The 23,800-nt window shown below is 46.3% G+C and overlaps 1 protein-coding gene across 1 annotated transcript in view; it reads right to left on the bottom strand.

Annotated features, from left to right (window-relative positions):
• Positions 1–5,787: 5,787 nt before the first annotated feature.
• Positions 5,788–23,800, bottom strand: part of EFCAB14 (EF-hand calcium binding domain 14) — a 56,898-nt gene continuing 38,885 nt past the window's right edge. The window contains exons 6-11 of the mRNA XM_033916893.1: positions 22,730–22,834; positions 21,688–21,876; positions 20,986–21,069; positions 19,423–19,525; positions 18,537–18,664; positions 5,788–7,270 (exon numbers count right to left, since the gene is read on the bottom strand). Of these exons, the coding sequence (XP_033772784.1) occupies positions 18,570–18,664; positions 19,423–19,525; positions 20,986–21,069; positions 21,688–21,876; positions 22,730–22,834 (576 nt within the window). The 3' untranslated portion in view covers positions 5,788–7,270; positions 18,537–18,569. The remainder of the gene's footprint in view (positions 7,271–18,536; positions 18,665–19,422; positions 19,526–20,985; positions 21,070–21,687; positions 21,877–22,729; positions 22,835–23,800) is intronic.

The raw sequence follows: 23,800 nt of genomic DNA, 5'->3' as shown, positions 1-23,800 counted from the left end.
CAACTGGATGGTTCATAGTCAGTGGCGCGCGAAACACCAGCGTGCTGACAATTCGGCGCAAGAAAGAAGCACGCTGTGGGAAAACTTATTTTTAAAGAGCTCCGACGGGTGGTGTTTGGGGGAACCCCCCCCACACACACACACTTTACTGCATAGTGTTCGTGCTGCTATTTGGGGGGGGTGGAAGCCTCCATTATAGAGAAAACGGAACTTTTTCTGATTTTTTTCAGGAAAAGTTCTGTTTTCTCTACAATGTGGGGGGGCTGCACCCCCCACCCCCCCCATGGCAGCGTAAACACTATGCAGTACACCCCCCAAAGCTCTTTAAAGATAAGTTTTCCTGCGGCGCGCTTCTTTCTTGCGCCGAATTGTCAGCGTGCTAGTGTCTGGCGCACGATTATCCCCTCACCAACTGGATTTCGGCCCTCAAGGAGGGACTGAGACCCCTGGTCTATATTCTGTGCAGTTAATTGGATTTTTTATGCTAGGCTGCATTAAATCAATGCAGAATGCCACACTAAACTGTATGCACTTTAGAACCCAGACCCCTAAATCCCTGAATTATAAAGGTACAGTAACTTGGTACATTTATAAGTAATGGTAGTCAAGTGTCAAAGCAAGGGTAGGAGGTGCCCTTCCCTTGCCTCTCTACCTCTTTAAATTTTTGCCTGCCAGTGTGAGCAGCTTCTCCAGCCTGCAGCTTGTGTTGGCGTTGGCTTTCCCTCCGACGTCACTTCCTAGCCCCATGGCCAGGAAGTGATTTCAGAGGGGAGCCAGGCCAGTGCAAGCAGCAAGCCGGAGAAGTTGCGCTGGCAAAGCTTTAAAGAGGTTTGGCAGGGGGCACGAGCGTGGCATGGGGGAGCAGAGAGATGCCGGCGCCCCCTACCAAGATGGCACCTGGGGCAGTCTGCCCACCCCCATCACCCCTTACTACTCTACTGATGGTGGTACTGAATGGGATCAGCACTTCCTATCACTCATCTGGTTTAGTAAAGTTTGCTCATCAAGGCTATTTTCAAAGGTCATCATTATCTTTAAGCTGAAGTGCAGAGAAGTTGCTCTTTAGGTCATTAAGATTCTTGTGAAGCCTGTGTGGGGATACTTATGCCTTGGCTCAGCTAACCCATTTTTCCATACAAATTGTGTTGCAGGACATAGGACAGTGCTAGTCTAATGTCAACTTATTAAAAAGTTAATTTCAAACTCCCCAACCCTGATCTCAGATAATAGAGAATTAAGAGTGAACGTCACATATTTTATCACATACTAATCATGTAACTATACATTTCAATTTTTAATACAAATTTGACTTATAGTGAGGTCTCTCTGTAGCCTAATATTTGCTATAATACATTCTTTAGAGCAGCAAGGAAAAACAGTTTCAGGGCTCACTTTTTCTAAATATTCTAATATTGACAGTCACAGCAGGAAGACGACTGCACCAATATGGACATCAAATGATCCTTTAGTAATGCTCCCTGCAAATAGGCAGGAAGCTTGTACTGCACTTGCCCAGGTACATTTATTTTGTGCTTTGGAGCTCCAGGCCTCTCAATTTAGAACTTTTCAGAAGCAGAAAAAACTAAACACTTTATGGTTTGCAAAATGGAGTGTTCTTTCAATTACAATAATTAGAAAGAAAAAAAAAAATGCTCGTTAGCTCACTGCCTCCTTCCCACCCTGCTTTCTAAGCATCACACATAGGCACTCCAAGTAGGAAAAACTGCTGCTTAGAGTGAATACCATGTCTCTTAGAGGAAAACATATGAAAGTCTATAGAATGCCACAAATTAATAATTGTTACTTGGAATTCATTGAGTATACATTGCAAATGTGGCTTGGATTTGATTGTCATCTATTTATACCAAAATAACTGTTGCTTTAATTATATTGAAGTCCTCCCCACTTTTCACAATGACCTTGGTGACAATTCTGAATTGATATCTGAGCCAGGAATATCTACTGCAATAAGTGTTCATGCAAACAGAATGGTTAAAGAGCAATAATATTGCAGAACCATCCTGCAAAATCACTTTGAATTATATGTACAAATAAAGTGCCAGGAACAAGTCATCATTTATTGCTAGAACTGTTTTTGGTTTTTAGGGGATTTATAAACAAATTAAATAATTAAGGCTTCTATTTATAGCTGCTTATAAATTGTAAACCTAGGTATTTACTTTCCACCTAATTAGATAAATCTTTGAGAAAAAAAAATCAAATTAGCATTTTAGTTTTTTTTCTTTTTAATGACACAGCTATTTGCCGATACCTTTTCAGATTAAATCAAATACACTTCTCCCTCCGTATTCGCGATTTCAGCATTCGTGGTTTCAATTATTCACGTTTTTTAGCTTGCTGGCTCCTCCCCCCAAATTATATCAGCTTGCATAGAGAAATCACTGATTCCTAGCACTTTCTTCACCGTGTTTTGCCTCTCCTTCAGGAACAGGCCAGGTCTCCCACCATGTTATTCACGATTTTACTATATTAACGATGGTTTTTAATAGAAAACAGCGAACAACATATGAAAAAGTTATCTGCGGTCTTTCTGTATTTGTGGTTCTGTTAATCCCCTATCACAGCGAATACGGAGGGAGAAGTGTATACATTTCTGCAACTGAGCAGAAACCATATGAAAGCCAAAAGCAGGAAAGGAGAGCAAAGAATACTAGGGGACGTTTTCTGCTATTTCTCTAAACTTTTTCTGTAAAATTACTTTTACAGTGTAGTTTTCTGTTTTATGTAACTCTTTTGAGGATTTTTTGCTCTTTTCCTTGGGTTTACAGAGTACTTATTTCAGATGCAGTATAATTGAACTAGCTTGGTGACTTCCGTGGCAATACTACTTTTGAACTGTGTTCCCATGTCAAGGGATTTTAGGTTTTAAGTGATCAGTTCCAGTATATAAGCGATTCTGAATGTGTCACCACCCCACACCAGCCATATCATTGCCCCCCCCAAAAAAAGACAAGATCAAGACAGTAAACATTTCAAATACAAAACAATATAGAAAGGGATTTGATTATACCACCTCTGCAGTTACAATCAAAATGGTTTCCGTATTATATACAGGTATTTATTTTGTACCAAGGGCAACGGAGGGCTATGTGACTTGCCCAGGTTCATAAGAAGCTGCAGAGGGAACCGAACCCTTTCCCCAGGCCACTGCACTAACCATTAGGCTACTCCTCCACTTAAAGCACTAAAGGTTGAAAGAAGTGCTAAGATACAGAAGCCCCCAGTAAACTCAGCAAAATCGTAATAAACTCATGCTCTGTTCAGTGTCTAATTAAGCCACAGGAAAAGCGCTTTTAGCAAAATCATGGACTGAAGTGTCTGGATCCTCTCCCCACCCCCAAGAAGACAGATCACGGTAGTGAGGCACCTTAGGCCTACATCCTCCACTGCGGAGTCTAGATTGTCACACTTTAAACTATTTCCGTCTCATATTTATGCAGAACTGTCTCACACCGCACAAAGCATGATACCGAGACTTGGCAGCAGAAACAGAAACATGATGGCAGATAAAGGCCAAATGATCCATCCAGTCTGCCCATTCGCAGTAACCATTATTTCTTCCTCTAAGAGATCCCACCCCTTCTTGAATTCAGACACGGTCTCCATCTCCACCACCTCTTCCGGGAGACTGTTTCACACATCTACCACCCTTTCTGTAAAAAAGTATTTCTTTAGATTACATCTGAGCCTATCACCTCTTAACTTCATCCTATGCCCTCTTACTCCAGAGCTTCCTTTCAAATGAGACTCGACTCATGCATTTACGCCATGTAAATGATGGCTGTGAAAGAGCGGAAATTGGAGATGGAGGAATGATCCACTCACTCCCTTCTCCATCTTCCAGATCTAGAATCCTTACTCTCTCCAATTTCTTCTTCTCAAGATCCTCCAGTTCTCCCCACTGTAGCAAATCACAAAGATTTCTATTCTCCTAGGAAAGGACCAAATTTTACTGGATAAGAAAATGTCAGAAATGACATTTTTACAAAGTAAAAGAGAACGACAAAAACATGTGTGTAACATACACAGAACTGAAACACACACACACCAAAATGTTTTGTCATTCTCTTCCACAGAACTAAGCCGATGTTTATGAAATTTAGTGTGTCGTGTCCTGATGTAAAATGTTGAAAATATTTCCCACCGTACCATGTGAAAATGAACTGTGAACTGAATAAAAACACATCAAAAAGTTTTGTGGTGTATCTTGCAGAAAAATGTAAAGTCAAAAAGTAATGTTTCAATTAAGTAGATGTTTGAAGTTCGCTCCCTTTGCACAAAGACATGCCTCCAGCCTTGGCTACCACTTATCTATGGACTTGTTAATGACGCTGTTCTTCAGCTCAGGCCAAACAGAGATGAGGCGCTGTTTAAGGTCTTCGATGCCAGATATTGCTATCTGGTAGATGCATTCCTTTGTCAGCCCCAAGATTCGGTAGTCAACTGGGCTTAGGTCTGGTGAATTTGCAGGCCAGCGATCTGGACCAATGAAGTCTGGGGTCTCCCAATGTAGCAGTTCGTGTCCTTTGCTCTGGGGCATTGTCCTGGTGGAAGACAAAAGTAGTCTCCTGACATGGCGACAGATTGCTGGCAACAGTTTCTGTGTTAAGAGAGATGTCCTGGTAGTATGCGCAGTTGGTCTTAACCCCAGGACTGATGAAGAACAGATCTGTGATTCTGAGTTTCAGGATTGCGACTGAGATCATGACTGATTGGCTGAAGGTAGGGCTGGTCCATAGTAGGCATTTGGCATTAACCTTATGCTCGAGTGTGTTGAAGGCAAGTACAGACAATCATTTTGTGGGTAAATATTTTTCATCTGTAAACCAGATGAAGGCAACGATATGCTCCAGGTACTTGGTCAAAAGCTGCTTGCAGTTTCAGGTGTATGCACGACGCTTAAGACACTAATTTCAGATTGTCATGAATTATCCTAGCCACAGATGTCTGGCTTATTTCTCTTGCTATTTGGTGAGTTGTTTGGTGTATTTGTGGCACATCCTCCTGGCTCAGTACAAGATCGAGTACAACATCAATGTGCTCTTGTGTGCGAATTGAGTGTGCTCATCCGCTGCATGGCTTACGATCCACAGTACCTATTGCTCGGATCTTGTGTAGCAGCACATCAAAAGCTACACCTTGTGACATTGTGCAAGTCACTTAATCCCCCATTGCCCCAGGTACATTAGGTAGATTGTAAGTCCACTGGGACAGATAAGCATTCCCCCTCCCCCCCCCCCAAGTACCTGAATGTAAACCACTATAAATACTAAAAATAAATAAAACCCTTCTGTGGGAATTCTTTCAGCAATTGACTGCTGTAACCTTTCAGCAGTACCAAGTTCTTTATCAGAAATTGTTCTGCCATAAAGTTCTGGTGCCTTTCTTATTTATCTGGCACTGATTTTTCTGGAGTTTGCATGTGCTCCTAGCATGGAGTTTCATATAAATGCAACTGCTTCGGCAGTTCCCAAGCGGGTAGAGCTTTGGATTCTTGCCCAGAAATAGCTAAGAAGAAAAACAAAAATTTAAACTGAATCAGGTTGGGCAGACTGGATGGACCATTCGGGTCTTTATCTGCCGTCATCTACTATGTTACTATGTTTAACAATGTAGTACATACATATATGCTCATGGAAGAGAATTTCCCTGTCCTCCAAATCCAATTGCTACAGTCTGAACAGCATCTGCATTGTACCATGCTCTCCAAAGGAGGATCCCAGCATTTAAGCTGAGCACTCTTCACCTTTTCTCCACATCACGGTACAAGCTCTGAAATGATTTCTTTTTATTTACAAAGAGTTCCTGAGGTACAATATTACATGGCAAAATATTCACATATTAGCAGCGAGGCTGCACTATTAGAGTCGAAAAATTTTACAGTCCACAAGCTCAAAGCAGCATCTGTCAATAGTAAAAATGTGAGCATATATATGTGCATGTGTGTGTATATATACATATACACACATACACACACACACACAGTGCACCATTCAAATGATAAATACTGATCAGATCTTACACACACACCTATGAGTCCCTTACAGCATTTTAGAATGCCAACTGCTAATATACAGGAGCCTAAAAGTTAATTTTACAGAGGATTTTGGGCTGGAAGTGACACTGCTAACTTGGTCCTAGGTTATACAAAACTATACTGCCTCACAGAACAGGAAGCACAATGCTGAGAATGACCTCAAGCTTTCTGGCAGCAGTAATCAGTCACATTATAGAAACTGCTCTTATAGCCTTTGAGAATTGGGAGGTTAGCATTAAGGTAGAGACATGAAGAGCCAACAGTCACCCGATTGTGGAAAACTGCAAGAATCCTATTTCTGTACTAATTGTCTATAAATTAGTTATTTTGTTCAGACTAGTCTGAAGCCCTCCATGAAATGAAATCTAAATCCTCTGGCCTCCTAGTCTCTTTCAACACTTGCAGGTGCCGATCACCTTATTCAGCAATGCAGTGATATCCAGCGTCTCCCAGGATCAGCTCTGGACTCTACGGCATGTGCTCTAGCTCAAAGGCTATATAACCAGATGATCCACTTGCATAATGTGAAGGGTGCCACTGTTGGCAATGATTCCTTACAAAGTTTTGAAGTGTGCAAAGGCCCTGGTTAGGAGAGAAGCAGAGAGCCAGGTCAGCTGGCTGCCTTACATCTATGTAAAATGAGGCAGTCAGTCACTGGGCACAGCTCATTCGTATCTGGGTTGGGCTATGGATAAAGACAGCCCTTAGAGTACAGTATCAATACCCATAATACAGCACCGGGACATTTCTGTTTCTAAACAGGTTTATTAATTTAGCCTAAGTCAAGCAGCTTGTCCCACTTCATTCTGATATGCATAATTTATCCTTCTAATTTAACTATTTACAAGCAGCAAAGTTTATCTTTCCAAGGCATCTATAAAGTGCAGTTCTCCAGTTTAAGGCAATCTATATAAAACATATCTGTACAACTATATATCGGAGGTGGAGGATATATAGCTATATCTCTAAAAGCAATGAGAATGTCAAAACAGGGAGGAGTCTTCCCCCCCCCTTACTATATCAGTTCTTTGGAGAACTCTCCTGCTCTACATAATCCAGACTGAGCAGCGAGATACGACTTCTACCCTCATTCCTGAGTGGGCAAAGCGCCCAGACTCATGAGACTACATGTAGTCCCTCTCCTTGCTCATGAGCTGCGAGGATAAAGTCAAGTCATTTCAGATGGCGGAGAGATGTGTCAATTTATTTTTCCTAAAAGACATGAACAAGAGAAAAATCAGACCTCAGATTAGGCCCCTAGAGCAATTTCAGATTTAAAACTTCCAAACATCACAGCATAAATAGCATAGTTTCTCACCAGTAGCAGGTGTTATCCAAGGACAGCAGGCAGATATTCTCACATATGAACAACATCACCCATGAAATCTGTCACGGACAGTCAAAAAAAGTATAGTGTCATTTTAAATCTTTAAGACCGCCTTTACTGTGCACATGCTGGTGCCTTCCCACCTGACGTCAGCTTGCAGAACCATCAGTTCAGTAAGAAAGCTAAGAAGCCAGCTGGAGAAGTGGGAGGGTTGAGAATATCTGCCTGCTGCCCTCAGATAACACATGCTACAGGTAACTGCTTTATTTGAGGACAAGCAGGCAGCATATTCTTACATATGGGACTCCCTAGCTACCAGGATCATGCCTCTGAAAAGAGGACTATTGACAAATACCATGAGCCTGGTGAAACCAAAAGGGTTGAAGGGAAGATTGCATCTAAGTGGTGAATAAACCGTCTGGAGTGATTCTCTAAACAACAGTCGAATGTGAATTGAGGACCTGATGACTGCACTGATGGGAGCTGAAACAACTCTTGGAGGATAGTGTGGAGATATCTGTAAACAAAGGGCATAACCCTCTCTCACCACTTGAAGGAACCAATGATCTGATGTTATCAGGGACCATTGATGATGAAGTGTGAATGAGTCTACCTATGGGGAGAGTGAGGAAAAGGTTGGGAAACACTAGCTGAGCTCTCTCTACTATGGAGTCCAAAAGACTGTTTGTACTGAGGTTGTGACTACTGTATATACTCGAATATAAGATAAGATTTTTGGGCTAAATAAATAGCCCAAAAATGAGGGTCTCATCTTATATTCGGGTCAGCACCCACCCGCCCCCCCTCCCGAACTTGTTGCAGGCCTCAGCCAGCCTGCCATATGACCTGGTAGGCCAGGACTGGAGGGACCCCTCCCATCTCCAGTCACTGCCAAATAACAATTTTTTTTAACCTCCCTCCCACCTCCTCCCATGTACCTTTTTCAGCTTTGAATCCCTGGTGGTCCAGCAGTGTATCGGGTAGGAGCGAGATTTTTGCATTCCTGCCCGGCCCTGAGCCGTTCCCTGAATGGCTGCCGCCAGTTCTTGTGGGACTTGCAAGGTGAGCGTCAATGTGAATGTCAATGTTGATCATTCAGAGGAGTGTCAAGATGAATGTCGAGTCTGCGATAAAGAACTGTACTTCCTCCCTGGAAGGTCTCCTCGATCAGAATCCTCAATGGTCCCTCAAAGCTTTGGGGTTGCTTGCACTGGGCTGAAACCAGATATGCTGGAGAAAGCATCTGCACTGTGTGCATCTGCTGCATCTCGGTTCATAGACATAATCGCGGAAGACAATGGCGCGCAACAACAACTGAGCGCAAGACGGAGGCGTGCGCCGAAGAAAATTACTGTTTTTAGGGGCTCCGACGGGGGGTTTTGTTGGGGAACCCCCCCACTTTACTTAATACAGATCGCGCCGCGTTGTGGGGGGTTGTAACCCCCCACATTTTACTGGAAACTTAACTTTTTCCCTAAAAACAGGGAAAAAATGAAGTTTTCGGTAAAATGTGGGGGGTTACAACCCCCCATAACGCCCCAACGCAGCACGATTTGTATTAAGCAAAGTGGGGGGGGGGGTTTTCCCCCCCAACCCCCCCCCCCCCCGTTGGAGCCCCTAAAAACAGTAATTTTCTTTGGCGCGCTCAATTGTCTGCGCGTGCCTTTGTCCCGGCGTGCTTTTGACCTGACACCCTGCATCTCAGCTAGCATGCTTGGCGGGGGAAACGTGTTTTATGCTTCTTAGCTTTTTTACAAGGTTTCCCCGAGGAAGGCAGCAATGACGAAACAGAGTGGAATGGGTTATCGATGCTGTTGGTGCCAGTGTCTATGCTGGAGTTGTTGGATATGAGCATCGGCATCAGAGTCTCTAGCTAGCCATTCTCAATGTACATGAAGTTGACCCCAAAAGTTTTTCATACTGTGACTTCCTAGCTTTAAGCAACCTCTTCTGCAATTTACAGCAGAGCATGCAGGAAATGTCTCAGTATTCAGGGTCTTGGTAGTGGAACACACCAGTTATGTGGATCTGTACCCAAAATGATCCTGTGGCACAGAGTACACCGCTTGAATCCGCTAGGAGCCTTGGCCATCAAAGGAAAAACCATTGACATGAGATCAAAGGACTCTATGGTCCAAGGAGGTTGAGTAGATGGTAAGGAGGAAAAAGCTTGATGCCCCCAGCCTGAAAACATACCAAAAAGAGCCTGAAGGTCCAAAAGAAAAATATGATGAAAAGAAGGGGGAAAGAAACAGGAAGGCACAAAAAAAAAAAAATACAAGTTTTGACGCGCTTAGAGAAACTCTAAAGCAGTGTTCTTCAACCTTTTCACACCTATGGACCAGCGGAAAAGCACAGTTACTTACCGTAACAGGTGTTATCCAGGGACAGCAGGCATATATTCTCACATGTGGGTGACGTCATCTACGGAGCCCCGGCGCGGACAGCTTTTCAAGCAAACTTGATTGAAGTTTCAAGTTTGCACACTGCACCACGCATGTGCATGCCTTCTCGCCCACTAGAGGGCGCATCCCACCTCGTGGTCCTCAGTTCCATAACTAGCAAGGAAGCCATCCCCGGGGAGGCGGGCGGGTTGTGAGAATATATGCCTGCTGTCCCTGGATAACACCTGTTACGGTAAGTAACTGTGCTTTATCCCAGGACAAGCAGGCATGATATTCTCACATGTGGGTGACCTCCAAGCTAACCAAAGTAGGGCAGGTGGGAGGATGGCAATTTAGGAAAACAGATTTTGCAAAACTGACTGGCCAAACCGGCCGTCACTCCTGGATAGAGTGTCCAGACAGTAATGAGAGGTGAATGTATGAACCGAAGACCAAGTGGCAGCCTTACATATGTCCTCCATCGGAGTGGATCGGAGAAAGGCTATCGAAGCTGCCATTGCTCGGACCTTGTGCCCCGTGACTCGACCCGGGGGAGGAAGGCCAGCCTGAGTGTAGCAAAAGGAAATGCAAGCGGCCAACCAGTTAGACAGAGTGCGCTTGGAAACTGGATGCCCTAATCGATTGGGATCGAAGGACAAGAACAATTGAGGAACCTTCCGATGAGACCTGGTGCGTTGAAGATAATATGCCAACGCCCTCTTACAGTCAAGCGTGTGAAGCGCCGTCTCGCCAGGATGGGAGTGGGGCTTCGGGAAGAACACAGGAAGGACAATGGACTGATTGAGGTGGAAGTCAGAAACAACTTTAGGTAAAAACTTAGGATGGGTGCGGAGAACCACCTTGTCGTGATGAAAGACAGTGAAAGGAGGGTCCGCAACCAAGGCTTGCAACTCCCCAATCCGCCTGGCGGAGGTGAGGGCGATCAGAAACACCACCTTCCAAGTCAGAAATTTCAAGAGGGACTTGTTGAGTGGCTCAAAGGGGGGTTTCATCAGTTGAGCCAGGACCACATTCAAATTCCACACGACCGACGGAGGCTTAAGAGGGGGACAAACCCTGAGTAACCCTTTCATGAAGCGTGTCACCAAGGGATGGAGTGACAGAGGGCGTCCATCCAGAGGTTGGTGGAAAGCAGAAATCGCACTGAGATGAACCCGCACCGAAGTGGTTTTCAAGCCAGAGCGCGACAAATGGAATAAATAGTCCAAAACCGAGGATACCGGGACTGATACCGGATCCAGGTGAAAAGACGAACACCAGGTGGAAAACCTGGTCCATTTCTGCGCATAGCAAAGCCTCGTCGAGATCTTGCGGGAGGCTTCCAACACCTCCCTCACCGATTGAGACAGGTCCGGAGGAGTCAGGGAACAAGAAACCAAGCTGTCAGGTGCAATGACTGCAGATTGGGATGTAACATGGATCCTTGACTCTGAGACAGCAGAGAAGGAGATACAGGCAGGGGAAGAGGCTCCCTGGCACTGAGCTGGAGCAGCAGGGAGAACCAGTGCTGACGCGGCCACCGAGGTGCTATGAGAATCATCGTGGCCGTGGACGATTTTAGGTGTACCAACGTTCGCATGATCAGAGGAAACGGAGGGAATGCATACAGGAACCTCCCTTCCCAGTCTAGTAGGAAGGCATCCGCTTCTAGACGGTCCCGCGAGTACATCCGAGAACAATATAGTGGTAGTTTGTGTGTCTCCGGAGAGGCAAACAGATCCACCTGTGGCGTTCCCCAGCGAGCGAAAACCTCGCGCAGAACTGCTGAGTGTAGGCTCCACTCGTGCGGTTGCAGAAGTCGACTGAGTTTGTCCGCCAGGCAATTCCGTTCTCCTTGGATGTAGACCGCCCGGAGGAAGATGTTCCGGGAGGCCGCCCACTCCCACAGGCGGAGAGCCTCGGAACAGAGGGGCCAAGACCCCGTTCCCCCCTGCTTGTTCACATAGTACATTGCCACCTGGTTGTCCGTGCGGACGAGGACTACCTGGTCCTGCAATATGTGAACGAAGGTTCGAAGTGCTAGGAAGATGGCCCGCAGCTCCAGCACGTTGATATGACAGCGACGGTCTTCTGCCGACCACAGGCCCTGCGTGCGAAGACCGTCGAGATGGGCTCCCCACGCGTACTCCGAGGAGTCCGTGGTCAGGACATTGCGGAAAGGCGGAGTGCGGAACAGTAGCCCCATGGACAGATTTGAAGAGTCTGTCCACCAACGCAGCGATTTCCGCAAAAGCGGAGTCACCGAAATGAGGCGAGACACCGGGTCGCACTCCTGACGCCACTGGGACGCGAGGGTCCACTGAGGGATCCTCAGATGTAGCCTCGCAAACGGCGTGACATGTACCGTCGAGGCCATATGGCCCAGCAGCATCATCATGTGCTTGGCCGACACCCTCGATAGTTGGGAGACCTGGCGGCTCATCCGTACCAAGGCTTCCAACCGCTGGGTCGGCAGGTAGGAGCGCAGGCGCACCGTGTCCAGCACCGCACCTATGAATTGAAGAGACTGAGACGGCCTCAACTGAGACTTTGGAAAGTTTATCTCGAACCCGAGAGTTTGCAGGAAGGCAATAGACTGTCGGGTCGCTGAGATAACCCCCTCCCTGGTCGGGGCTTTGATGAGCCAATCGTCCAGGTAAGGGAACACATGGAGTCCACGTGACCTCAGGGCCGCCGCAACCACCACCATGCACTTCGTGAATACTCGTGGGGACGCGGCCAGGCCGAAGGGCAGTACCCTGTACTGGAGGTGGAGGTCCCCCACCTGGAATCGTAAGAATCTTCGGCAGGCGGGGTGCACCGGAACATGGGTGTATGCTTCCTTCAGGTCGAGGGAGCACATCCAGTCCCTTTCCTCCAAGAGAGGATACAAAACCGGGAGAGATAGCATTCGAAACTTCTCCCGGGCCAGGAATTTGTTGAGCTTCCTGAGGTCTAGTATGGGGCGCAGGTCCCCGGTCTTTTTTGGAACTAAAAAGTAGCGGGAGTAAAACCCCGTACCCCACTGGTCCTTGGGGACCGGCTCGACCGCCCGAAGCTTCAAGAGGGCTTTTGCTTCGGTTATAAGGGTCGGTAGCTGCGAACGATTGCAGGGGACTAAACTTGGGGGACTGTCCGGCGGCGAGGACACAAAGTTGAGCGAGTAGCCCTCGGAGACGATCCGGAGCACCCAAGCGTCTGAGGTAATCCCGGTCCATGCCTCCAGGAAGGACCGAAGACGGCCCCCGATAGGAAGGGGTTCCTGTGAAAGTGCGGAGGGGAACCCGCCCCGTCCGCTCAGCCCGTCAAAAGGAAGGCGCGGGCTTAGAAGGGCCCTGCGCCGGGGCTTGGGTTTGTCCCCCTCTGCCTCGCTGAGACGGACGTCTCGGAGGCGGTCTCGAGAAAGCCGGGGTCGACTTCTGAGGGTATCGGCGCGGCGGAGGCCGAAAGGGTTTCTGCGGCGGGGGGCCTAGGTTTGGGGCGGACCAGGGATGCTAGAGAGCGCTCCTGCTCCGACAAGCGCTTGGTCGCCGCATCCAATGACTCGTCAAATAACTCGGACCCCACACAAGGCAAGTCTGCAAGGCGTTCCTGCAGGTTTGGGTCCATGTCGAGGGTGCGAAGCCAGGCCAAGCGGCGCATGGCCACTGCGAGGGCCGACACCCTCGAAACCAGCTCAAAGGCGTCGTACACTGCATGGAATAGGTACAACCGCAATTGGGACAGGTTGGACATAAACTTATCGAATCCTGCTCTTTGGGAGTCCGGTAACGAGTTTCGATATTGAGGGAGGTCCTTCACCATACCACGCAAATAGGAGGAAAAGGTGAAGGCGTAATTTAGAACCCTGGTGGCCATCAGGGAATTTGAATAGAGGCGACGGCCAAACTTGTCCAGGGTCCGCCCCTCCCTGCCTGGTGGAACCGCCGCAGGAACCCGTGAGGGCTGTGATTTTTTTAGGGCAGACTCCACCAGAAGAGACTGGTGTGAGAGCTGCGCCTTATCGAACCCTTTAGGAGGAATCGTCCTATACTTCGATTCCATTTTTGAAGGTACAGACGTGACTGTAAGAGGGTTTGACAAGTTCTTTAGCCAGGTCTGCAAAAGGACACTGTTGAGAGGGAGTCTAGGCACCTCTCTAGGAGGAGTGGGGAGGTCCTGTTCCTCCAAAAATTCTTTGGAATACCGAGAACTTACCATCAGGTCAATCCCCAGGGCTTGGGCCATGTCCTGAACGAAGGATGAAAACGAGGACGGCCTAGCCTGGGGAGACGGGGTTCTCGACCGCCCCACCGAGGAGAGGGGGGAGGCCTCATGGGAATAATGAGGATCCCTAACAGATCCCGAGTCCCAGGATCCCCTCTCGAGGGCCCTCGAGGGGGAAGGGGAAGTTGTCCTCCTCGCAGAACCCTTGGGTGAGGACCCCGGGGTTCGTGGGACACTCTCCCGTTTCCTCGGCGAGGCAGCCCGGGAAGACTTCCCACGAGGTGAGCGGAGGAGCCTCGGGTTGTCGAGGCGCAACTCCGACACCTGCAGCGCCTCGCCCCCGAACGACGAGGAACGGTCGCGCCGAGGCGAGCCTCGGGGCCGCTTAGACTTCCTCGATCGACGCCCCGTCCGAGGTCGCGTCGAGGGCGAGGCGTGCCTGGAAGACCCGGAGGAAGAGGAGGAAAGACGGCGCACTCTGCGCAACTTTTCTTTGGGCCTTACACTCCGCTCAGGGGGTTCCCCCGAGGTCGAGGTCCGGGGCGGGGCCGAGACCGAGGTGAACGGGGCCACAGTACCCGAGACCGAGGTCGCCGAGGCCGGGGCTCCCGTGGTCGAGGGAGCCGAGGCCGGGGCCTCCGAGACCGAAGGCGCCCCGGCCGAGGTCGAGGCCGCCGGAACCGCAACACGTTGCAACACTTCCAGGGCTCCCGACAGCTCCGATGAGATCAGAGCTCGGAGGAGATCCTGGAAGGCCGGAATCCCCACGAAGGTGGGGAGTTCCGAGTCCGGGGCACACTCCCTGGAGGGCGACCTCGGTCTCGAGTATTCCCTCGGGGTGTGCGGAGTCGAGGTCCGATGCGGGGCCGGGGTCGACCCACCCGCCTTGGCCTGACTCGAGGATGGCTTCTTTGCTGAAGGGGATGGAACAGAGGACTTACCCGAAGCTTGCTTCACGGACGACGCCTTCGAGGAGGATGGCCGAGGCGAGGCCGAGGCCCCGGAGGACGCCGAGGCCGAGGTCAAGGCCGGGGCCGAAGCCGACGTCGAGGCCTTAGGCGGCGCGTTGATGGCGAACAATTCCGCCATTCTGGCCTTGCGGCGACGGAGGGCCCTGTTTTGGAAGGTAGCACAGCGATCACACGACTCTGTCGGATGTTCGGGCCCAAGACAGACAATGCACCACCGGTGAGGGTCAGTGATGGAAAGCAACCTCTCACACCGGCTGCACTTTTTGAATCCCGTAACAGGACGGGACATCCACGAAGAAAAAGAAGAGGGCCGGGAACGTACCGACGTCCCGCGGCCACGGCTTCCGGGAGCCCCCGGAGCCAGATGAAAAACGAAATACTTTTTTTTTTTTTTTTTTTTAAAGAACCGAAAAGAAAAACAGCACCGCGAACTAATTCGATGGGAAAACAAACTAAACGCGGCAGCTAGAAGGCAAAAACACTGGAGCTCAGATCCACAGGGCTTTCTTGCTCCGCGGAAAAAATTGAACTGAGGACCACGAGGTGGGATGCGCCCTCTAGTGGGCGAGAAGGCATGCACATGCGTGGTGCAGTGTGCAAACTTGAAACTTCAATCAAGTTTGCTTGAAAAGCTGTCCGCGCCGGGGCTCCGTAGATGACGTCACCCACATGTGAGAATATCATGCCTGCTTGTCCTGGGATAATAAAATAAATATTTTGTGGACTGGCAAATTACTAAGACTGAAATTTAAAAACCCCGTTTCCGCCCCGTCTCCGCGAGCTAGGTCCTCGCAAATCATCTGATCCCATCTGCACAAGTCTCAGTTATGATTTTATATTGAATATATTTTATTAAAGTATAAAAAGAAACAATATTCTGTACAATTGTCATTTTATAAACACAAATAATACAGAGCAAGGATCAATAAAACCCCTGTCTCCCCTCCCCTTCACATATATCCCCTCTACTATCAAGAAAACTGAATAAGCCAAATTATTACAGAACCCTACACAGAAATATCATGTTAACAGAATACTGCAGTCACACATGACAGGAATAGTGTTAGGGGAATGCAACTAGGGCAACAGCCCCCTGGTCAGAGAGAGAGCTCTAATCCAGCTGGAAGCTAAAGAAGCACTGCCTAGGTTTTGCAGTCCCCAGTTATGTCTAACACCAGCTCTAGCAGGATATATATTTCAAATCTGATATATTCTAATCACAAAATAGAAATTAAATTATTTTCTTCTACCTTTTGTCGTCTCTGGTTTCTGCTTTCATCTTCTTTTCACTCTCTTCCTTCCAACGTTTGTCCCTTCCATCCACTGTCTGCCCTCTCCCCCTTCCATATGGTATCTGTCTTCTTTCTATGCCCCTCTCACCTTTCCATCCAGCCTGCCTGTGCCCCCTCTCTCCTTTTTACATGATTCATTCCAGCTTCACTGCTCTCTTCATTTTTATCTCTCCTACACCAGATCAAGCATCGTTGTCCCTCTCTGCTTATTTCTCTGCTGACCCCTTCCCATCATCAATCTCTCTATTTTCTCATACCTGTCTCTCCCCTTCCCCTCCTCTAATCTCCCTGCCAGCTGTTTCCTTCATTTTTTTCCTTCTCCCTTCCCTCCTCCTGTCCAGCAGTAACTCTCTTCCCTTCCCCTCCCAGCAGCATCTCTCCTTCTTCTTCCCTCCAGGTCCAGTAGCATCTGTCCCTTTTTTTTCCCTTGTCCAGCAGCTTCCCAGACTCCTTTCCCTCCTCCCCTTCCAACAGCATCTCTCCTTTTCTTTCCCTCCAGGTCCAGTGGCAGCTATTCCTTATTTTTCCCTTGCCCAGCAGCTTTCCAGCCTCCAACAGTGGCTTTCTCCCCTCCCAGCAGCTCTCCTTACTTGCAAGCGCAGCGATTCACTAAGGCAGCTTCGGGTCCTTTGATGGGTCGCGCCGCCTCTGAGGAAAGAGGAAGTTACATCATCAGAGGCAGCCACGACTCAGCAAAAATCCCAAGGCTGCCTTAGTGAATCGCTGCACTGGTAAGCAAGGAGAGCTGCTGGGAGGTGAGAAAGCTACTGTCAGAGGCTCCCCATGATCTCGCTAGCCCTGTGCAGACCAGCTGAAAATGACATTTGAATCTCGCTGGCCCTGCGCAGACCGGCAGTTGAAGAACAGTGCTCTAAAGAATAGCTTCTTAGCTCTGCGGAAAAACCGAGTAGAACTGATGGTCTCATGAGCCGATGTCGGGAGGGAAGGCACCAGCCCATGCACTGTATGGGCGGTCTTAAACATTTAAAGAGATGGTACACTTTGACTGTCTATGCTAGGTTCTGTGGATGACATCACCCATATGAGAATATGCTGCCTGCTTGTCCTCAGATTAAAAAAAACATTAAAAACCACCTTAAGCCTTTTTGAGGAGAATATACATTAAATACATCACACATAGAATTAAACTACTACATATCAGTATAAAGGTTGGGGGGTAGAACACTGGGAAAAGTGCAAGTGCTCCTTCTTAACATGCTTTGCTTGGAGAACTAAAAGGCCATCCATATTTCATAGATTATAGATTCCTAAAGCTTGTTTTTGGCACTGGTGAGAAGTACCTCCCATCCCCCATTTGTGTCAAACCCTTTCAGGTACTGCAGAAGATCCTGTTGCAACAGGTTTTCCATCTATATTTTGGATGGATTTTTTCAAACAAAACTACAAAGACTTGAAAAATAAGTATTTTAGATGGGTTTTGCCAATTTGCCACCCCAAAGTAGCAAGCTTGCCAACATCCAATTTGAGATCTGCTTCTAAGGGGCTGTTGGACGTGCCTTCTTTTAAGTGCATGAGGCTTGATATTTAGTCCAATTTTCTGAAACTTATTACAAGGTCACATTAAACAAATTGAGATGTTTACCATTTTTAAGCAAGCAGGTTAAGGCCTTTTTATTTACACAGGCTTATGGTTAAATATGTATTTGGTTCATTTGGCTCAGCCAATGAAAACAATTGAGGCTTGTTTTATGTTGGTTATGATATTGTGTGTGTCAATTGTGAGCCACCTAAATTGTAGACGTATGGAATAGAACATTTTTAAATAATTAGGTATTGGATCCACGTTTAACCACACTACTTTAGCTGTAAATTGTTAGCTGTACATGTACCATAAGTCACATATTTATGGCAAGAGAGACAGCTTTTTTTCCCTCAAGAAACAGATGTCCTTAGTGAAAAGCTACAGTAACAATACAAACAACAATTTGGATTTTGCATCAGCAAAGAGGTGCTCTTGCTCTTTACACACAGCATTCAAAGAGCAAGCTGTGGCATAGATCCCCTTGCTAAGTTAGAAACCAGGGATCCCTTTCTCATTTCCCCTTTTTCCTTGTTCATCCCCGTCACAAATACTTCTTTTAAGGAGCACACAAAAACAAAATGAAAAGAAAATTCTAGGACACTATACAACATGCCTGAATGAGCCCAGGAGACAAAAGACCAAGATTTGCCTATATTTATCATACTCCTGCAATAACAGCAGCCTGACAGGACCAGTGGCTCACATTTCTCCTACATTCAAGTTCAAATATTTCTCTATCGTGCATTAAAATTTACCTTCTGTAGCAACTTTCAGTAAAGAAAGGCCAACTAGCTGTGTTTTTTCTTTTCACTGCTGCCCAGCGATCTCACAGAAAATTTGGCTAATTGTGTAGGTTTAGGAGAGGCAGTCTGAATATTTTCACCTATTAGGCAAAGATTTCAAGTACAACATTCCATCATTAGTATTCCACTTGTGATGTACCCTAACTAAATCTGTGCATTCATGTATAAACAGATTATGGGTTATGTTTCATATGCAAATCTATGAAGTTACAGACTTATTACAGATTTATATCACTGCTTTGAAGTGCTTTTAGTTGTCAAAATTAAAACTTTAATAATCCTCAAAAATTTTTGTGAAACACACTAGATACTTGTGAAATTGGTTAAAACACATGACAAAAAATCCAAACTGGATATATTAGAGAAAAGCTAAAAGCCTGATATATTTTTCAAGCTAAAAGCTAAAAGCCTGATATATTTTTCAAGCTAATAACCATAGGGTGAGCTATCATTGGTTCTGTGAATTCTCCTATTTATTTAATTTTTTATTTTTTATCAAAACATTTTTATTATTTTAAATACTTTAAATGTATTAAATATTATGCAAATCCTATTTTGCTTCATAAAAATTGCCTTGCAAATCTTTTTTTGATTCATATACTGGTCTTCATTTAATAAATAGTACTCTCCCATCCAAAAATATAATTTATAGCTAAGTACTCTATAAATTATATTTTTGGATAGCTTCTGTTTGATTTTATTACTTAGGGTTGAATTATGGGGTTGGCTATTCCTCTCCATTAAGAAATGGAAACAAAAAGGTCTAGTTCTGTTCTTTATTTCACTGCATCGTAGTCTGGATAGCCACATCCTCTGTCGTTATCTGGTCACATCTCACCTGTCTCAGAATCACCTGCCTGCTCATCACTTTCAGGTTTGACTGTGAGGGCATTGATCTGCTGAAGTTTCTCTTTGAGCTTAGATACTCGAGCCTCTATGTTCTGCATGATGAAAATAAAATCAGATTTAAGTGCAAGAATTTCTATATGTAATAGCTAATTAAGCCCAAAACTTTTTTCCCCTGGGAAGAGATGGTCCTCTACACACTTTCAGTATGTACAATGTTTTTGTTATTAAGTTATTCAAATTATAAACAAGTGATATCAAACAGATTCAAATTAACAAGACCTCTTCATATTACAGAATTGTGATATATACCACGGCAAATGAGATAAAAGTACAGTGGAACCTTGGATTATGAGCATAATCCGTTCCAGGAGCATGCTCGTAATCCAAAATGCTCGTTTATCAAAGCGAGTTTCCCCATAGGAAATAATGGAAACTCGCTTTGATACGTTCCCCCCCTCCCCCCCCGAGGCCAGCGGCACTACTCTATCCCCCCCCACGAGAACCGGCATTGTTTCCACCGAAGGCCCCCCCCCCTGCGATCCAGCACCCTTCCCCCCGCGATTGGGCACCACCCACCTGATGCGATTGGGCACCCCCCCGCCGCTTCTTACTGTCATCTGGGCCTGGGCACTGGCACCGGCATGTCCTGTGCATTGGTGCCGGTGCCCGAAGATCGGCCTCCTCTTCTTGTTGGGCCTTGAGCATCTGCGCATGCTCAAGGCCTGCGAGTTCACACTCTCTCCGAGATTCTCGGAGAGAACATGAACTCGCAGGCCTTGAGCATGCGCAGATGCTCAAGGCCCAGCAAGAAGAGGAGGCCGATCTTCGGGCACCGGCACCAACGCACAGGACATGCCGGTGCCCAGGCCCAGATGACAGTAAGAAGCGGCGGGGGGTGCCCAATCACGGCGGAGGGGTGCCGAATCACAGCAGGGGGATGCCGAATCGCGGGGGGGGGGGGGGGGGGAAGGGTGCCGGATCACGGGGGGGAGGGTGCCGGATCGCAGGGGGGAGAGGGTGCCGGATCACAGGGGGGAGAGGGTGCCGGATCACAGGGGGCGTCGCTCGCAATCGAGATTTTGCGAATGTTTTGCTCGTCTTGCAAAACACTCGCAAACCAGTGCACTCGTAAATCGAGGTACCACTGTATCTGGGATAACATTGAACAATATCTGTGAATTTTTTCAACTCCCTATAACTTGAAAAATCCCTATAGTAAAGGCAAACAAGCTAAGAACCTTGTAACAATCATAACTCAAATACCAGTGATACCCAAGTGACCCGAGGCTATTAGGAGATACTTTTAGAGTTAAAAGTTGAACAATTCATAGACTTTGAAATGAAAATCACATACTTGACAGATTAAAGCCAAGGGAAAAAATGGCTCTCCAAGAAACAAAACAGGAGTGCAAAATGTTATTTGAGAACCTGCAGGGCTCACCCCCACCTCCAACATATCACTCTGTTGCCACCAGAATCCTCCAATGGAGGTAGTAAATTTAGAAACTGAATTGAAAAGGGCATAATTTCAAAGAGTGAGAATTTCTCTTACCCTAGTATTAGTGCTGTCTAGGCTTGTTTCATTGCTGGTTTGATTTCTGATACCCAGTCTCTGAAAGGAAGTTGCATTATCCATCTAAATTAGAAAGAAATGTGGCTACATTAATAAAGTGGTATACAATTTTCTTATGTCCATATGGGGGTAGTTTTCTACAGGAACTTGATCAGGTGGACATGGCTAACCATCAAATTCATATTCGGCATGAAGTCAGTTTCTTAGGAGTTCTGTTGGGCCAAACAATTGCATTTTACAAATTAAGAATGTTGAGAAGGCTAAATCCATTTCTGGAAGCTGATAATTCTTGTACAATTCCTGTACAATTCTAAACACTTAATGACCCCCTTTGAACTATACAGTAATTAACAGAATCAAGGTCTAAAACACCAACTCAATACAGAGTCTGAAAACACTTTGCCTGTAAATGAATAGCTTTTCTCTCTCTCTTTCCTTTCAACTGAGGCAGTTACCTTGATCTGTTAACATTTACAAGCTTAAATGGTACCTTGTTTAGAGAATAAAATGTAAAGTGCCCCAATATAGGAGGATTAGAGGAGGTCTAAAATTTTAAAAGGAGTTGGGCTGAATAATCACATGCATCCAAGCACTGGGAGAATCATGCTATCCATTATCTGATTTGCTAACAAGACAACAAATGTAAGTGCAAAGGGAAATAATAGGAAAGGAGTTACTTACTGTAGCATTGGTAAGTTTTTCTTCTCTTTCTGGCTTATGCCTGCTCACAGCATTTTCTAATGGGGAGATTCTCTGACTTAGACTGGTGATGGAAGCATTCATACCCTGAAGAACCAGATTATTTTGTTTCTGGAACACAACTAGAGTAGCATTTATATCATCTAATGTATTGTGAAGGGATAGAATATCCTACAAGAAAAAGCAAAAAATGCAGAATTATGAAAGGGTGTGCAAAGCCAGTACCAAAAGTCAATCAATCAAGCATTTATACAGAGGCAGGACAATGAATGTCAGGAAATATGTTTAACTAGTATTGTCCCACAAAAAGGAAGCAAAACTATTTTGTTTTGCGGATGCAAGCTTTTACTCTCCTGCCCGGCATTGAGTTGCTCACTGAATGGCTGCCGTGAGTTCTCGTAGGACTCGTGAGAACTCACGGCAGTATTCAGGGAGCAGCTCACCACCAGGCAGGAGCATGGAAAGCTCGCTCATGCCTGGTACACAACTGGGTGGTGAGAGCTCGAGGCAGCCATTCAAGGAGGGGCTCAGTGCAGGGCAGGAGCGCAGAAAGTCCGCTCCTACTTGGTACACCGCTGGACCACCAGGGATTCAAAAAGGTATGCAGGGAAGGCAGGAGAGAGGTAAAAAAATTGTCAGAGTTGGCTGGGACAGAAGATGGGAGGGATTCCTCCTGTCCCAGCCCAACAGGTCATATAGCAGGCCCGGAGGAGGCCTGCAGGACATCGGGAGAGAGGGGGACAGGGTGGAGATCCTATCAAGGAGGGAGGAGGGCTGGGTGCAGATCCTGGCAGGGGAGGGCACATGAATATTAACCCCTCCATCTTATATTTGAGTTGACCTTTTTTTCTTCCTTTTTGGAGGGAAAAAGAGTACCTCGTCTTATACTTGTATCAACATATTCGAGTATATATGGTAGATTCTCAGAAACTATCACCTTGCTAAATTCTCCATGAAGAGTATACTCATGACTACAAAACTGGTGCCTTATGAAATGGAAAAAAAGTTCCAGTTTGAGGAGTACCTGTCTGAAAGTCTCACTCTGTGTTTGATTGTTGAATCCAGGTGCCATGGGATAAGATGGTGAAGTTTCCTGTGTGTTTTTACTCCCTTGTGTGACCAACTCAGCCTGAAACAGAAAGAAAAATAGGGGAATAAGCTTTCATATTCAGTAAATTTACTATGAACAGAAACATGTTACTATGTCCTTTGGGAGGACGGGCTAAATAAATGACTAAATAAATAAATATATAAGCATTTAGTATTCACTGCGCTCTAGCGTCTGCCTCTCCAAAGGCTAGCACTGCTCCCAGAGGGCCTGACCCAGAGTTCTGTGTTATGCAGGCTGACCAGACAGGTATTTCTTTTAAAAGTGTAGCTATACTGGCTACAAACCCCATCTGACCCTTCTTCCAGGCAGAGCTGTCCCAGGACTACTGGGAACCTCTTAGAACAGGGAAGCCTCGATAAAAGATTAGATTAAGACTCAAAAATAAAAAATATAGTACAGAGCAGATGAAAAGATATTTTCTCAACTCACTTGCACAGTTAAAACTGAGGAGAGGAGACACTGCCCATAGAGACAAGGGGGCAGAGGGAAGAAAATTATTTCTTCTGCAAGCAATTTGTGAGTTGGGGTACATAACTTATCTGTAAGAAATCATAAGCTGTTGGCACAGGTAAATTTAAACATCCTTAAATCTCCAGGAAGCACACCTTACAATCTGGAAGGAGCACCAAGGGTTTTAAGGTTTGTAGTGTTGGGGTGTCATAATTAACCCCTGTTTGCCTTTAGACTCCAGAGACATGAGGTGTTTGTCAGCCTTACTTTGCTAGCTGTTAGCAGTTTCTAAAGGCCTAACCAATGCCATTAAAAGGCTTATGGGAGATTATATTAAAAAGATCTGATCTTGGGAATGTCTGTAGACAGACCTAGGAATGTCACTAAATTACTTCTAAATTATCAGTGCTTAAGGCTAACAAAGCACCTCTGGCACATTACTGGGAGGATTCTCCACAACCCTGATAGAAGGAGGATCCATAGTTTTAATAGATGTGCTAAGGTCCGGTGTTTCAGATGAAGAATAGCCCCAAC

The sequence above is a fragment of the Geotrypetes seraphini genome, chromosome 12 (assembly GCF_902459505.1).
Source record: "Geotrypetes seraphini chromosome 12, aGeoSer1.1, whole genome shotgun sequence".
Classification (NCBI taxonomy): domain Eukaryota; kingdom Metazoa; phylum Chordata; class Amphibia; order Gymnophiona; family Dermophiidae; genus Geotrypetes; species Geotrypetes seraphini.
This window is presented reverse-complemented; position numbering and strand designations above follow the sequence as displayed.